At 45.3% G+C, this 16,553-nt stretch overlaps 1 protein-coding gene across 11 annotated transcripts in view; it reads left to right on the plus strand.

The window, feature by feature from the left end:
• nfasca (neurofascin homolog (chicken) a) overlaps positions 1-16,553 on the plus strand; it is a 179,492-nt gene that overhangs the window by 137,681 nt on the left and 25,258 nt on the right. For 8 of the 11 annotated variants that reach the window (XM_041195122.1, XM_041195120.1, XM_041195124.1 and 5 more), the window contains 2 exons: positions 335-511; positions 13,940-14,083. In XM_041195122.1, coding sequence (XP_041051056.1) covers positions 335-511; positions 13,940-14,083 — 321 coding nt within the window. The remainder of the gene's footprint in view (positions 1-334; positions 512-13,939; positions 14,084-16,553) is intronic. The other 3 variants (XM_041195128.1, XM_041195129.1, XM_041195130.1) reach the window with 1 other exon arrangement.

Raw genomic sequence — 16,553 nt, forward strand, 5'->3', positions numbered from 1 at the left:
TGCCTTTGAGAACTGGTGATGAGCTGCCTTCATGAACCGCTGCAGTCTGCCTGGTGCAGGTACACACACAGCGCTGCTAGGAAGGGAGTTCCAGGGTTCTGACCCAGCGACAATGAAGGAGCAGCAATATAGCTCCATATTGATCCAAGGTGTGTGGCTTGGAGAGGAACTTGCAGGTGGTGGTGTTGCAAGGTGGGGTAGCGTCCTTGGCAGTGAGATGGCAATGAACAATATCACAATAATACCGGTGTGAATGAGTTTGGGCTTTTGTTTTGAGGCGGATTTTGTAACATCCACTTTGAAATGAACTTATTTCTTTCATTTACTTCCTTAGTGACTGGCTCCCGGGCAAGACGCAATTCCACGATTCCCAGACTTGGGCCTGAGGTAACCACGTACAAATTGGAGAGAGTTGACGCAAACACCAAGTACAGGTTTTACGTCTTCGCTCAAACCCGCCAAGGGCTTGGAGAAGCAATCGTATTGGACTCACCTGACTTTGAAAATGAAGGTAAGAGAGCAGAGGGGAAGAACCTTTAGCTTAACTGGGCCCCAGGCCAAACTAGCAAGAGAAACCCTAACTGATGCCCTTCTTTAACAAATGAAGTGGCCTTTGTGTGCATTGTCTGTGTCCTGCTTGAGGAGCAGGAGAGAACAAGGTGCCAGGGGTGAAATGGTTTCTGCAATCTCTAATCCAAAGCTAATTTGTAGACAGGCGAAAGGCAAGTGAAAAAAGCATATGGTGTTTGATAAAAGGAAATTAAAATTACCAGACATCCCAAATGATGGATAACTGCACATCATTAGTCCTGTTATGTATGACCTTCCAACTCACCCACGGGTACACACACATCTAAAACCTGTACACACTTTAAAAGTGCCTTTTACACTTCATCCTTATGCATGTGCATGGTACCTCCTAACCTGTGGTTACTAAGTTATTGCTTTGACACCTTTTAATAAAAACAACAGGTTTTAGGATCACACCCTGTAGCTATTGGATAGCCTTCTCCATTTACGTTTGAGCCCTATTGGCTTGTGCATGGCAATCCAAGTCAAAAGGCAACATTAATTACAACTTGATGGGGACGACATTTCAAACTTCCCTGGCCTCACACCCAACCCCACTCAGCCTGCATTGATGTAGTGACTGATCTCCAAAATGAGTAACCGCGTCCAACTGGCTGGGCTAGAGAATTCACACTGGGTTCGTCCTGTTTCGCCTGTGTGTTACTCCATCCCTGCTGATGTAGACTGGGTACAACAAGAGTGTCTATGTTGCCTTTTACTGTATGCGTAATGGGGAATGTGATGATTTCTCACGCAATTATAGGAGGGCCTTTGTGATCCCAAAATCTGATGTACCTAAACCCTTGCTTTTATCCCAGTCAAGGTGTCTATCCTGCTTTTATTGAGGGTCCAGCCCTACCGACGTTAATAAATAATAGTAATAAATAATAACTGCTCGTTAATCAATTCCTTTGTGTCAGTTTAAACCAGGTTAAACAGGATGATGCCAAGGCTTGTGGGCCGAGGTTTGGAATTCCAGTTGGTTCCTTTTTTTTTCATTTGATTTCTGTGAAGTCGAGTGAACTGAGTGAACAGGGCCCAGTGAGATTGGGGCAAATCATGGCGTGAGGTAATGGTTGGCTGACGTCCTTTGGAGTTTGGTGCCAGGGGCCCATTGTGTTGCAAAACCCCAGGCGCCATCATTCACGGCACTGACTTCCTGACCTTTAACCAGATCCTTAGGGCTCCATCAGTCGAAGGTTCTGAGATCCATTTCGTCAATTACCTGGGCCTGGAAAAAAAAAATCAGCAGCCAGCAATGCTGTAGTTCCCTCAGGACTGTGAGCTCCCCTGCTCACCCTGCCAGGGTAGAAAGGGTCAGGTGGAGGCTGTTTCATTGGTATGCCAGTGGCTGAGGCCAGCATTACTAGGGGTGAACTTCAGACGTCCTCCTGTCCATGTGGGCCAGAAAATCCAGCCAAAGGCTCCAAATCTGGCACAGTCTCGGGGACTCGCTGGGCAGAGGTCTGACTTGTCCCCTTGGCCCCTTTAACAGAATAGAAGTAGAAACTTAAGGAGGCCATTTGACCCATCATGCCTGTGCTGCCTCTTTTAAAGAGCAGACATGCTTGGTCCCAGATAGCCCAATTTTTTGTTCATAACCCTGTAAGATCCTCATCCTCAAATATCTGTCCAACTTCCTTTTAAAATTATTTATCGAGTCAGCTCCCACTGCCCTTTGAGCTAAAGTGTAAGGAAAGTGTTATGTCCAATAACTCTGTTTCACCCTTCAGGGCCTTGGCTCTGACCCCGCCCTACTTGTACCCACCACCGAAGTGGCTAGTGTGCTCCTTTCTTCCTGACACACCAGCCTCCGAAGATCCACCAGATCTCTGAGAGGAAGGCTCGCCGAGAGCCTCAGCATTCAGTACCATCAACATTCACCGGTGGTGCTGATGTCCTGAGACCTCCAGTGTCAATGACCTTATTTGGACAGGTGGTGGCTTGGCACTTTGCAAGACCATCGGTAAAATCCAGGTCAAGGCTGAGCCCTGGCATGTTTGGGTCTCAAGCTAAAGCGTGCCTCTTCCAGAACTCTCACCGGCACCAGAGTAGCCGTGGCCTCATCGGGGCCGTTCACCATGTTGATGGTTGTCCTTACACCTGAGCAATGGTAAAAGACCAAGGACTGATTGTGCTGCCGTTCTAAACTCCTGCTAGATACGTTGGTTCACAGTTTTTCCAGGAGAATTCCCAATGGAACCTCCGCTTATTCATTATGGCAATGGATTTCCCAAGCTCCAGCCCTCAGCTGACCCCCACCATACGGTGAGAGTAGATGGGTCTGGAGAAACCAGGTGTACTGCTCAATCAGATGGTTTTGGGGGGGTGGTGGTGATGTGCAGAGGTCTGAATGGAAACAGAACCAAGCCTGGGTTGGGAATTGGCCAAAATGTTTCTTAATTATTCAAAAGAAGGCTCTTTACAGAAAAGACCATGGGGGGCTCCATATCTTTCCTTTCTGGAAGCCCCAAAGCCTCCCCACCACCCCTACCCAATACCCTTCCTCTGGGGCTATCCCTGATCCATCTGCACAGGTGCCAAAGACCAATTTCACTTGGCCCCATCCCCTGACCCTGGTCACTTGCTGGGTGTTCAGGGTCTCGCTGTTGTGTTGGAAATTTTGATGCACAAATTCTTTCTTGTGAAAAGCCGGAATACTGCGGATGCTGGAAATCTGAAATGAAAGCAGAAAATGCTGGAAACACTTGGGTCTCTCAATGTCTGTTGAGAGAGAAAGAGTTAACCGTTTGTGACCTGTTGTGTTCTGATGAAGGGTCATCGACCTATTTCTCTCTCCACAGATGCTGCCTGACCTGATGAGTATTTCCAGCACTTTCTGTTTTTATTCCTCTCTTGTCAATTCTTGCCAAAGGCACTAATCTTTTAATGTACACTTTTTCCCTAGTTTTATTCCTTCCTTTCCCAAAGACAGTGGCCGTTGCTTGTGTAGGGTTTGAGTGGTGCCACATCCCTCCAAAAGAGGTCTTTCTTCAATTGGCAGCTAAGAGAGTGAGTGTTGGCAGATTATTTGCCCCTTAGAGGCATCATGGCCATGATCGGTAGTGTCCTCGGTACTTTCTAGCAGAGTCTAAAGGATCAGGACTGAATTTGATTATCTCTTCATTCACAGTAGGTGTAGAGCCCCACTCCTCACTCAGTAGAATTGACCCCTGGAATAATACACCTTTACCTATTGCAGGTGACTGCAACGATGCTCATTGCAATAATTTAATGACTGCAAATTGATGGTTCCCAATCCAAGCGGTTTTACCAGGGTCAGGCCTTATTGGAGTTTGAGGGGGTGAATGGGATGGCATTTCATCTGCTTGGGGTCAGCGGGCACTCATCCTAGGACCTGTAGTTTCTGGCAACTCTCCAGGGAGACCCGATTCTCAATTTAATCCATTTTCCTGGTCTTATCCTCTCCCAAGTGGGGCCATTTGTGACCTTATGGGAGCCAGTATGCCACTTGTATTGGCCTCCAAGTCTTGGCTGGGGAAGTGTAGATAGTAACCCCCACCCCCCCCCCCCCCCAACGCACCTGACCCCCCAACGCACCTGACATGCCTGACGCTGTGAGGCTTGGTTAGGCTTCACCCCTTTCCGAGAGCATTCAGAGAGTTCAGTATGTCAGGTTTTTGCCATTCACCGAGTAGTTGCTGGAATGCAGCATGAGAGGCGAGGACATTCGATCCCTAATGTTCCACACCACTCTGGACTGAAAAGAAATCAGGAAATGCCAATCTTGGATTGTGGAAATCAGAAATATCTTTTAGCTTCCTCAGAGCTGGTGGAAGCATTAGTAATGTTTGGACCTTGTGTTTTTAACACCAACCGTCATTTGGAGAATGTAATCAATATCTGGGAATAACTTGAAGACTGGGAGTGAATCAAGGAGTTCAGATGATTTATGTATAGAATGGAAGATACCTGCTGGAATCTAATCAAGAGATTCAGATCATTCATAAGTAGAATAAAGGATACCTGGGAGTGAGGTATTGGCTTCAATCTAATCAAGGCTCTTTGGGTAAGCAAAGTATAAAAGCAAAACTTAGTTGTGATAAAACCTCTGTCTAACACGATTAGATTATAACGTACACAGGTTATTTTTATCACACATGCTGTGAAGTTTGAGATACCTGTACCAAGTTGGGGTCTGTTGTTTGTATTGCTGCTGACAATCAGTGGTGTAAATATACAGTGAAGGACTTAAACACTCTGAAACAAACACTGAAAATGTATTTACAATTGATTATGGAAAATAGCAGTCAGTGTGTATGTTATATAAGACGGTGAGTATGCACCACATCACAGGGTCCATTACAACAAAGTTAATGAATGTTAGACTATTAACAAGTCTTCATCTTTTGTGTCTATGACCATGTACCTGTTGTCTTTTTAATATTTAGTCTTGTTTGTTTTGCTCCCTTTTCTTCCTCTTTGCCTCTCTATCTGAAGCCACCCCTACTTCTGAGATTGCAAAAACAGAAGGAGGTAACGGGAGAGTGGGGTGGGAGGAAAGGGGGAACTGCCTAAACGTCAAAATAGCACTGTGTTCATTGCTAGAAAAACAGATACTGGAGAACGTCTAGAGAGTCAAAGGCTCTAATCTGAGGGCGTGGGATTCAGGGGTTAGGGCTCAATTTGTAAATGTTATCCCAGCCCTGGGGTTAGATTACAGCCTTAAACTCACAAGTATCTGCTATTTTTTTTTATATAATATATACTGTTTGCTGCTTTCTTTCTGTTGGTAAGTGTACGTCTTTCTGAATCTTGTCGATTTCTCAGCAGCTCAGCTGTAGCACCTTTGTGAGAGAGGATTTGAGATCTTTTGCACAGCAGCATTACTGAGCAACAGCATACAGTAAATTCCAGCGAACTGCCTGCACAGTATATATTATAACTGGACCACACTGGCTGTGTGTGCACAAGCTCTGTATGTACATCCCCACGACCTGCCCTAGCTTTACTATTTACCCTGTCTTTTTGACAAAACCATCAAAAAAAACAACAGCAAAACACCAAGTGCCCTGTGGTGTTTCCGTGTGGATTGCAGGTGGCACAGCTTTGATGCACTTCTGAGAGGAATGGGTATATAGTAACGTTGGCTCATAGACTTCCCAATAGCATCACTTCTTTGGATAGCTTTCTTGGCAGCACAGGGACCTGGAGTATTTTGGGGACGCCGTTGTCTCACAATTTCACTGGTTGCAAAATTTCCCGGGGAGAAGGGTCTGCAGCAATGGCAGAATGATCAAATGTGGGTGATTTTCGCTTTATTTTTGTGTGCATATGTGCGTTTGTATAGATCAAGGTGAAGAACGTTAGAGATGTTAAAAGAGGGATTTTACATTTAAACATAGAAACATAGGTCATCAGGCCCTTCGAGCCTGCTCCACCATTCAGTATGATCATGGCTGATCCTCTATCTCAATGCTGTACTCCCGCTCTCTCCCCATACCGCTTGACACCTTTAGAGTCTACAAATCTATCTATTTCCTTCTTAAATATATTCAGTGACTTGGCCTCCACAGCCTCTGTGGTAGAGAATTCCATAGGTTCACCACCCTCTGAGTGAAGAAGTTTGTCCTCATCTCAGTCCTAAATGGCCTACCCTGTAACTTGAGACTGTGACCCCTTGTTCTAGGCCCCCCGCCCCCAGCCAGAGGAAATATCATCCCTGCATCCAGTCTATACATCCCTGTCAGAATTTTATACATTTCAATGAGATACCCTCTCATTCTTCTAAACCCCAGCGAATACAGCATATCCAAGGGTAATTCTCTACGCTGCCTCCACAATCTTCCTAAGGTCCTACCTCAGAAGGACACCCTTAAGAGCACCTATAATCACAGAACGAAACAGCACAGAAGGAGGCCATTCCGCCCATTATGTATGTACTTCTGTAACATTTCCTGCACCAGCCATCTTATGGTCTCTCTGAGTGACATCACCAAATGAGTGTGAAATTACAGCACTGTTGGGTCCTTGCCCATTTGGAGTTGATTGGCACTGCTCAAAGCCCTTTTCATGTAGGAACCCTGCAGCCAGTGGACAAAGGAGACTTTTACCTGGATATTCTGAATTACATTTGAACACAAGCACCAAAGGTGGTCCCCACTAGTTCAGTCTTTTTATAAAACATGTTTTAATTGTTTCCCTAATTCCCTCCCATTTGAAGAGTTGGCAATGCTCAAAGTTACATAGTGAGACATCTTAGAATTCCTCTTCAGTACACAGTGCAGGTTAAATTACTGTATTCCCAATACAGGAGAAGGCCTCCAAACAACAACAGAGATTTAATGAATTGGGGAGAAAATAAAATGGAGGCAAGGGGCTTCTTCCATCCTGACCAGGAGTTTTCGGTGTTTTCCCTTTCTTTAGTTTTTGCAGTTTCAGTGTTGAGGCTGAGCTGTTAGCAAACAAGATTCTTGATTTTTCCAAAATGTGCTAGCTTCGAGTCAAGCCTCTGAATTGGGATCTTGCCTGATCAAGTTCCCGTTAAATACTCCGGACCCCTGGGCTGCCTTTCCTGTTTGCTTGTACCAACACACTCATCCCTCAAGCTAGGTATTGGAACCTTGTGCAGAGTACAGTTATGTGGTCCGGTGCCTATACAAGGCCACATCTACATCAGAACTACATGCAGCACTGGTTATGAAAAGCAGAACTGGTCTCAAAATGATCTGGTTTCTTAGACCCTCATTAAATAAAATAGGAAAACACGACCCAGGTGTAATAGTTGGCAAGAGGACAACATGACTGGTTCCAGGACAGCTATTTTTTTCTTTATTCTTTCATGGGACGTGGGCATCACTGGCGAGGCCAGCGCTTGTTGCCCATCCCTAATTGCCCTCGAGCTTGAGTGGCTTGCTAGGTCATTTCAGAAGGCAGGTAAGAGTCAACCAGATTGCTGTGGGCCTGGAGTCATGTAGGCCAGACCAAGTAAGGACGGCAGATGTCCTTCCCTAAAGGGCATTAAAGAACCAGACGGGTTTTTAACCATTGATGGTTGTCATTCCTGAGACTAGCTTTATATTATATAATACCGATTATGTGCATTATTATTAATAATATAATTTGAATTCCACCAGCTGCCATGGTGGGATTTGAACCCATGCTCCCAGAGCATTAGCCTGGATCTCTGCATTACTAGTCCAGTGACATTACCAATATGCCATCATCTCCCCTAAGGGAGAATGCCACCTCATAACCCCTGGCCCACACTATTACCTTACCCTGTGGCAATGAGTTGTGGAAAATATACTTTTTTTTTTAAAATAAAAAAACCACATTTCTAAGGTGGTTATCACAACTAAAGAGCCTTTAGCTTACTGGTTCTGAAGTTAAAGGCATTACACACTCTCTGCTCCACCATCACACCATCCTCATTAACAAGAATTGGATGAGGGCACGTTGATAATAAGGGGGCCCACCTCCTTTTATTGAAAAATGGAAGAATACCATACCTAATGGCCTGTTAATAAAAGTATAACATTGGAAACTTTCGAGTAATAAACTTGTGTTCCTGGGATTTCATTAACAGGCCAATAATTATGGAGAAAGACAGGAAATTCTAGCTACAACTTGTATGACTATTTGGCATTGTGGTAGTAGAGATGTGTGTCAGCTAGGCATTGCACAAGGGCAGGAATCAGGTGAATGGATGTGAAGATCATAGACCTGTTGTTGCCACACAGAGGGCCACACGTTATCAGCTAACCAACTAGGGGGGAGAGGACAGGATTAGGCTGGAAAATAGCTCACAAAATATATCCTTGGAATTACTTCACAGCTGATGGACACATCCGTCATTCTCCTGAGGACTGTGATATAGAACTCGCAGTTCCACAGGAGTATCAAGACTGAGGCAACTGTAAACCCTACAGGCACATCAAGAGCAACCTGGGAACCTTAGAATCCCATAGGCACACCAAGAGCAAGCTCAACAGTGTAGAACCCCACTAAGAAACTGGGAACAAGATGGACAATTTAGAACCCTAGGGGCAAATCAAGAATGGACTAGGTAACTGAGAACCCCGGGAATAACCAATAGTAGGCTAGAATAAGTAGCATCCACTTGGGCAAACCAAGTTCAAGCTGGACAGTGTAGACATCAAGAGTGGGCTAGATCTCTAAGAGCCTTTGTAGACACATCAGGAGTGGGTTAAACATCTCAGAAACTCATGGGAATACCAGGAATTGTGCAAGACGTTTCAGACTCCCAAAAGTAGGCTCAATAATCGCAGAGCTATTCAGACATTTCCGAGCCACATGAACACATCCAACAGTAACACCACATTCCTCAACTTCCATAGCATTGGCCTCCTCTCTGTGCTGGTACTGTGTGTGTGTACCAGGACTAAGTGTCCCAGCACTGCCTCTGTGGCTGGAATTTTCTAGCCCCTCACGCTGGTGTGACAGAAACATGGAAAATAGGAGCAGGAACAGGCCATTTGGCCCTTCGAGCCTGCTCCGCCATTCAATATGATCATGGCTGATCCTCCATCTCAACGCCGTACTCCCACTCTCTCCCCATACCCCTTGACACCTTTAGAGTCCAGACATCAATCTATTTCCTTCTTAAATATATTCAGTGACTTGGTCTCCACAGCCTCTATGGTAGAGAATTCCACAGGTTCACCACCCTCTGAGAGAATAAGTTTCTCTTCATCTCAGGCCTAAATGGTCTACCCTGTGTCCTGAGGCCCCTTGTTCTAGACCCTGCCCCCCCAGCCAGAGGAAACATCATCCTTGCATCCAGTCTGTCCAGCCCTGTCAGAATTTTATATGTTTCGATGAGACCTCCTCTCATTCTTCTAAACTCTTGTGAATACAGGCCTAGTCAGCCCAATCTCTCCTGATACAACAATCCTGCCATCCCAGGAATCAGTCTGGTGAACTTTCACTGCACTCCCTCTATGGCAGCTGTATCATTTCTTAGGTAAGGAGACCAAAATTGTGCACAATACTTCAGGTGTGGTTTCACCAGCTGCAGTAAGAGATCCTTGTTCCTGTACTCAAGTCCTCTCGCAATGAAGGCCAACATACCATTTGCCTTTTTAACTGCTTGCTGCACCTAGATGCTTGCTTTCAGTGATTGGTGTACAAGGACACCCAGGTCCCTTTGTACATCAACATTTCCCAATCTTATCACCATTTAAATAATACTCTGCTATTCTGTTTTTCCTACCGAAATGGATAACTTCACACTTATCCACGTTATACTACATCTGCCATGTATATACCCACTCACTCAACCTGTCTAAATTGCCTTGAAGCCTCTTACACCCTCCTCATATTCACATTCCCACCAAGTTTCATGTCATCAGCAAACATCGAAATATTACGTTTGGTTCCTTCGTCCAAATCATTGATATATATTGTGAATAGTTGGGGCTCAAGCACTGATCCCTGCTGTATCCCAATAGTCACCACCTGCCACTGCAAAAAAGACCCATTTATTCCTACTCTGCTAACCAATTCTCAATCCATGTCAATATATTATCCCCAATCCCATGTACTTTAATGTTACACGCTAACCTCTTATTTTCTTCTGAAAATCCAAATACATCACATCCACTGGTTCTCCCTTATCTATTCTACTAGTTACATCCTCAAAACACTCCAGTAGGTTTGTCAAACATGATTTCCCTTTCATAAATCCACGATGAATTTGTCTAAGGCCATTGATCTTCCAGTCCGGCCGATGTGAATGGAGATTTCAATGGCTTTCCGGCTTAGTCACGAGGGAACCCGCTGGAGAATTCCAGCCTGTCTGTCTAACAGGACCGAGTGTCCCGGCACTGACTGAATGGCCATCTAACAGGACCGAGTGTCCCGGCACTGACTGTATTCGTGGGCCACTCGTGGGTGGGGAAGCAGGCAAGTGTACCCGTGAATTAGGGCACCTTCCATCCACAGCATGTCTGCTGCCTGCCCGCCCACCTTCACCCCGCCACAATTTTACAGGTGACGGGGGAAGCTGACCGTTCCTGGGCCAATTGAGGTTCCTTCAGTGGGAAATTCATGGTCATTTAAGGGCCTTATCCCACTGCCACTCCTATTTTATGGAGGGGGGGGGTGGGGGGGGTGGTGGGGGGGGGAGAGGCCTGCGCCCAATGTGCAACCTAACAGGCTTGACCCCCCCCCCAAATACCAGTAGAGGTCACCGGTTCTGTTGGCACTGCTGGGAGCCCAGAGCTGCTGGCCTCCAATTGGCTGACAGCTCTGAGGTGGGGCTTCCTACTGGAGGTGGAGTGAAGTCCTGCCTCATACTAATTTTTGGGCCATCACCCTAGGCCAAGTGGAGACAAGCTTGTCGCTGACGTTTACGCTAGGGGTGAATGGAGCCTGTGCTCAGTGTATAATCCAGCCCATTGTTGTGTAACAGGACTGAGTGTCCCAGCACTAACTGTCCAGTCACACTGATGTTGTTCTGTTGTAACAAGCTGCAATTGTACTTATACCAAACAGCTTTTCTGGAAAAGTACTGACAAATTGCAATGAAACTGCATTTTAGTAAAATCAGCAAAAGCTCTTTGTTTAGAGACTTGTCAATCTGTGAGATAAGTTGGCCTGGATATCTTAACTAGTGGATCATTGCAATCTCCTAATAATTTATTTCTGTTGCAAAAAGTGTCACAGCAACCCTGACAAAATAGTCCAGACGGAGAGGGACAGGATGTGGGGACCACAACAAAAACTGGATAGATTTACTTTCCCTGTGTCTGAGAAACCAGAAGCTGCATTTTGTTCTGGCTTGCGAAATGCTTGGCTTCCTTATTCCAGGTGTGTGTGTGTGTGTGCACGTGAATGAGTGAGCATGCATGCATACATACACACTGGCTCCTGGCAATAATGCAGGAGCTGGTTGCACTGTGTCCAGTTTTAAAAGGCTAACTTGGTGAAATACAAGGGAAAGACTGGCTGAGAGCTGCAGCATGGCAGAACTGGTCAGAGGAATGACCCGGCACCTGGTGTTTCATTAAAAACTTTGCAAGTTTTCAACTGGTACGCTCACTGCTCCTCCCACCCCACATCTACCCTCATTCATGTCTGGCTTCCATCTGCATGTTAGAACTTGTAAATTCAGTCACGACATTACTGATGACTGAAAGACTCCTGTTTGCAACGGCGTGAACCATGTTCAAAGCGGCTTTAAATAAATATTGACAGTTAAAGGGACAGTACATCCTTTGTAAAAGCTCCTGAAAGGCAGACATTGATAAGAAATTATAAAAGTTGTAGAGTTGGTTATTTTGCCATTTTTTTCCAAAAAGGAGAAAGGAGGTTATGAAATCTTGACCATTGCTTTGTGAGTTGTTGTTCCTCCACTGTACTATCACGGAACAAAGTTATTTTTCTATTAAGGTTGAAGTTATTCAAACACGTGCAGGCAATTTAGTCTGCGTGGAATCTTAGAAAGGATGTTGTCCCTTTAAAAAGATTTTACAATCTATGGTTACCGATCTCCCTCTTATGAGCAGTTTGTTGATGCAGTGATGGTTCTGAACAGTCGGTAATCAGATCGGATGGCATATTGTTCGAACGGAGCCACTAACATGATGTTAAGACCAGTGGACACATTGTAAGAGTGGCTCATACACTCATTGAGGTCTCGCCCTGTGATCCAGCTCCATCGTTTGCTATCCAGGTCTCCCCCTTATTTAACCTTACCGCATGACCCACGGTTCGTTTTGCCAGTTTAGTTTAGTTCCTCACTCTGTCCACCTCAGAATCTCTGCACAAGAACATCCAACTCAAGTTGCCAACCCTCCAGGATTGTCCTGGAGTCTCCAGGCACTGAGTATTATAATCTCCAGGACACTGCTGCACGCAAACCCCAAGGAGAAAATTGTAAAGGAACATTTAAAAAAAAAATATGCATTTCCTTTTACTTTTGCTTATCAGATAGAGAAGCACTGGAGATAGCGGGAGAGAAGCTGGTTTGACTGGAAGTCAAGAGTAATCCAATCACACAACAAAGAAGCTCTTCCCTTTCTAATTGGCTGGAGAAATGCAGCGTACCTGGAGCGTGTACTAATAGCACAGGGGGCGGTTCAAGGTGGGAAGTCATATGATAAAACCTCTGGGGATGCATCCAATCAGAGCTGGCAACTCCCAACTTCCAGGTGCCATTCCTGGGTGAATGATTCTCAGATTTTGGCCACAAATGTCCCATCTCCATCTTTTGTAAGTATTTCACATTTTGTTTAGAAAATCACCACCACGCACCCCCTCACCCCCCCCGCCCAACAAAGGAGCCTTTAACACAGCCGATCTCACCAAAACCGGTGCAGACAACGTTTCAATCTGACTGCAGCACATGTCTCACCAAAATGGAGGGGCCAGTATTTCAAATTCAACCAAGCAAGATCATAGAGCAGGAGTCTGGTAGAACCCTGGGGTAAACTCAGAGCTATGGTCTCCAATTAATACCCCTCCCCACCCCTTTTTCATCACTTACTGTCCCCCCAGAAAGTTCTGTAACCCTGGTTATCTAAGTGGCAATGCTGAGTTGATGGTGTTTCAATCCCTGCTTCCATTTCTGTCAATGTCTCTCCTACACTAACCTAGCTTAATATTAATGCACCTCTTCCCACTTCCTGGGAGTGATTTTGTTCTCTCTCCAAACCTATCTTGGTGTCAGTCATTCTTCATCTTGAGTCTGAAGGTTTATGGGTTCAAGCCCCACTCCAGAGACTCGAGTGCAAAGTCTAGGCTGATATTTCAGTGCAGTACTTAGGGAGTCCCACACTGTCAGAGGTGCTGTCTTTTGGATTAGGCATTAAAACGTGTGCTCCCTTGGGTGGACGATAAAAGATTTTGTGTCACTATTTTGAATAAGTGCAAGGGACTTCTCTCTGGTGTCCTGGCTGATACTTATCCCTCGGCCAAAAGTACCAATGTAAATGATTGATCATTTTCACACTGCTGTTTGTGGGAGCTTGCTGTGCACAAATTGGCTGCTGCATTTCCTATATTACAACAGTGGTTATGTTTCATAAAATAGTACTTAATTGGCTGTAAAGCACTTTGAGACATTGTGAAAGAATGCTATATAAATGCAAGTTAACTTTGGTCCTTTCATTTTTCCTTTGCTCTTGTCCTTCTTCCATCCTTTACTTTCCTTCCCTATTGCCACCTCACCTTTCAGTAGCACTCTAATACATTACAGCGTTGAACTGGACAGTCTCCCAGCAACACCGTTAAGCCCTCCACGTGTCTTTTAAAAGATTGTTAAGGACCATCAATGCATCCTAGGGACAGGGGATAGAACATTGCGAAGATTCAATGTCTTTTTGCGTCCACCCAGGCTAGGGTGGTTCATTTCTGTTGTCTTTCTTTTTTTACCTCCTCTTAGTCGTGTCAAGATTTGTGCCCGTGCCAACCATTCCTGCCACCACCATCACCACCAACACCACCACAGCAACGACCAGCGCCGCTCCCCCAACTATCACCATCACTGAGTCCGCCCAGCCGGCTGTCACAGGCACCCATGTTTATGGTATCAAATCTTTCCTGGTTCTTTTAAGATTTTTAACTGTGCTGAGCGTAAAGCGTCACTGAGTTAGTGGCGCAGAGCAAACAAGCTGGTTGTTTCTTCAAATGCTAACTCTCTTCCTTAAATGAGTATCCACAGCTGATTTTAAAAAAAGGTTACAAAGAAATGGAGCAACATCTGGCAGGGTGTTGTATATTGGAACCAATTCTCTACAAGATGCTGTGTTTCAAAACGTTTTCGTGTTACACCAGTACACTTCCGAAGCATTCCCTTTATGTGTCATCACCAATTTAGTGCCATTATTACCCTAGTGGTAACCAGCTTTACCAACCAGTAGTCACATGAATATTGTAAATCTCAAAATTCTCTCTCTAGTACAGCCCACGTTTGGAAATCGCTATTTGTACAGTTCAGGGTGGTATTTTTTTAACTCATTCTTGGACTGTAGGCATCGTTGGGAATTGGAAATCATTGCCCATCCCTAGATGCCCTGAAAAGGTGGTGGTGAGCCTCCTCCTTGAACAGCTTCAATCCCTGCACTGGTGTTGCCCCCAAAATGGTTTAAACACAGAGATTTCCAGTGTGCGGGTAAAAACTTGTGTCAATCATTCTGCTTGAGCATAATCCTCGTGACAACGTTGCACAACAAGGACAAGGTGAGGTAAATAGACATCTGAACTTCTCTGATCTGAAATCTCTTTATTCGTGACTGACTGTGATTTTCTAACTTGTGAATTATTAAATTAACTGCAAGAGTGGGTGACCCTGATCATAACTCGGCGGCTAGAATGAACCTTTGGGCAGATTGGCCAAAGAGAGAGAAGGGATGTTTCAGCCTTTGAACCATTTTAATGGTCTTTTAAAATTCTTGGTTGTCCTCTTGCCTCCTTCATCTTTGAGGGAAATGTATTTCTGTGTGTTTGCTTCTGCTGGAGTGAAGCCGGCAGATTCCATTTCCTCCCTGGTGTGGGCGTAATACGCTGGGTAAAGTTAAATCACCGAATTCACTCCACCATATCTGTCCCAACAGATGCCCATGCCAACTTACCCAAAAGGGGCAGGTTTGGTCTCTGGGACCATTTTAATGATGCCTTTCTACGACTTGCTGTGCGTTTTCAATCTGCGCTTGACCCTGACAGCAGACGCTGCAGTTTTAAAGAAATAAGAGGAGCTTGGCAGCAGGCGAATTGAACCCGCCACCTCCCCACCCCCCCCAAATTCGCCAATCCTCTCACAGTGCAAGCAGCGTAGGATGGACACAATCATGCAAACGATCTAACCCGAATTAACGTAATCACTCAGCAGTGTTTCCATTGTCACGGAGTGAATGAAGGCCACTTGACAACCCAGCAGCTTGTTGTGGGTTATAGGAATGGGGCCGAGGCATTGGTGAAGGCCAGTGTTGCTCACACAAGGGGCGGGCAAGGGGGTGTTCTGTACTTAACATTGACAGCGAGTTCCCATATTCTGCAGCATTTATGTCGTGATTTGGATGGAATACCCCCTTCAAATAAGACCCCAAAATACGGTTGACCCCAGAGCAATTTCAAACCTTGCAAAATGTAAGGTTTTATTTTTGGGGCCGTTTCCCTCGGAAATCGAAGCCTTTATGGTCTGTGAGGGAAGATTCGGCAGTTTTTCTGTATCTGTCTCTGTCCAAGTATCTGCACTGGTTAAAGAGAGGAGTTGAAATGGGAAGACTCTCTTGCACCCATCTCTGCCACACTGTGTGCTATTGTAAATGACAGACTGCAGCCTAGGCTTCCCAACTGTCAATGCCCAGCGTTTTCCAAACATTGAAAGGACAGAAGTTTTCCTGGTTAGGGGGTGGCTCATGGAATGAGGGGGACATAGAGTAATGTGACTGAGTCCTGTGTTTTCTCCTCCCCTTTAACAACTAATTCAGATTGTGGCTTCTTCCACTTAATGTTACTCCGAGTTGTTTCTTCACTGTTCTCCTTTTGCATTCGGATATGTTATTTACCTTTGATCTTAACTCCAAAGTCTAGGGGATGCAACGATCTGCACCAGCCCTGTACCACACTAACTGGGACCATCACTTATTTTGTCTTTTCAGCCAAGTTAATGTGTCTTAATTGGACAAATTGAGTTTAGTTGTAGAATCATAAAAAATTGCAAGACCACAAAGGAGTCCATTCGGCTCATTGAAACTTTCCCAGTGCTAGTGCAACTTCCTCTCTCAGCCTCTGGCTAAAATCTCTGCCTATTGAACCATACCGCACTCCTCCTCACTCAATGTGTGCGTAGCATAGAATTGACAGCAGAGACTGGAGGTGGGGGGGGGGGGGGGGGGGGGTTGGGGGGGGGGGTGCTTGTAATTAAAAAAAAAACCACTAAAACAATTCTTAAAAAATTAATTCTTGGGATGTGGGTGTCGCTGGCAAGGATGACGTTTATTGTCCCTCCCTAGTTACCCATGGGGAGGTGGTGGTGCGCCGATTTTGCCATAGTT

This window comes from Carcharodon carcharias, chromosome 9 (assembly GCF_017639515.1).
Source record: "Carcharodon carcharias isolate sCarCar2 chromosome 9, sCarCar2.pri, whole genome shotgun sequence".
Lineage (NCBI taxonomy): Eukaryota > Metazoa > Chordata > Chondrichthyes > Lamniformes > Lamnidae > Carcharodon > Carcharodon carcharias.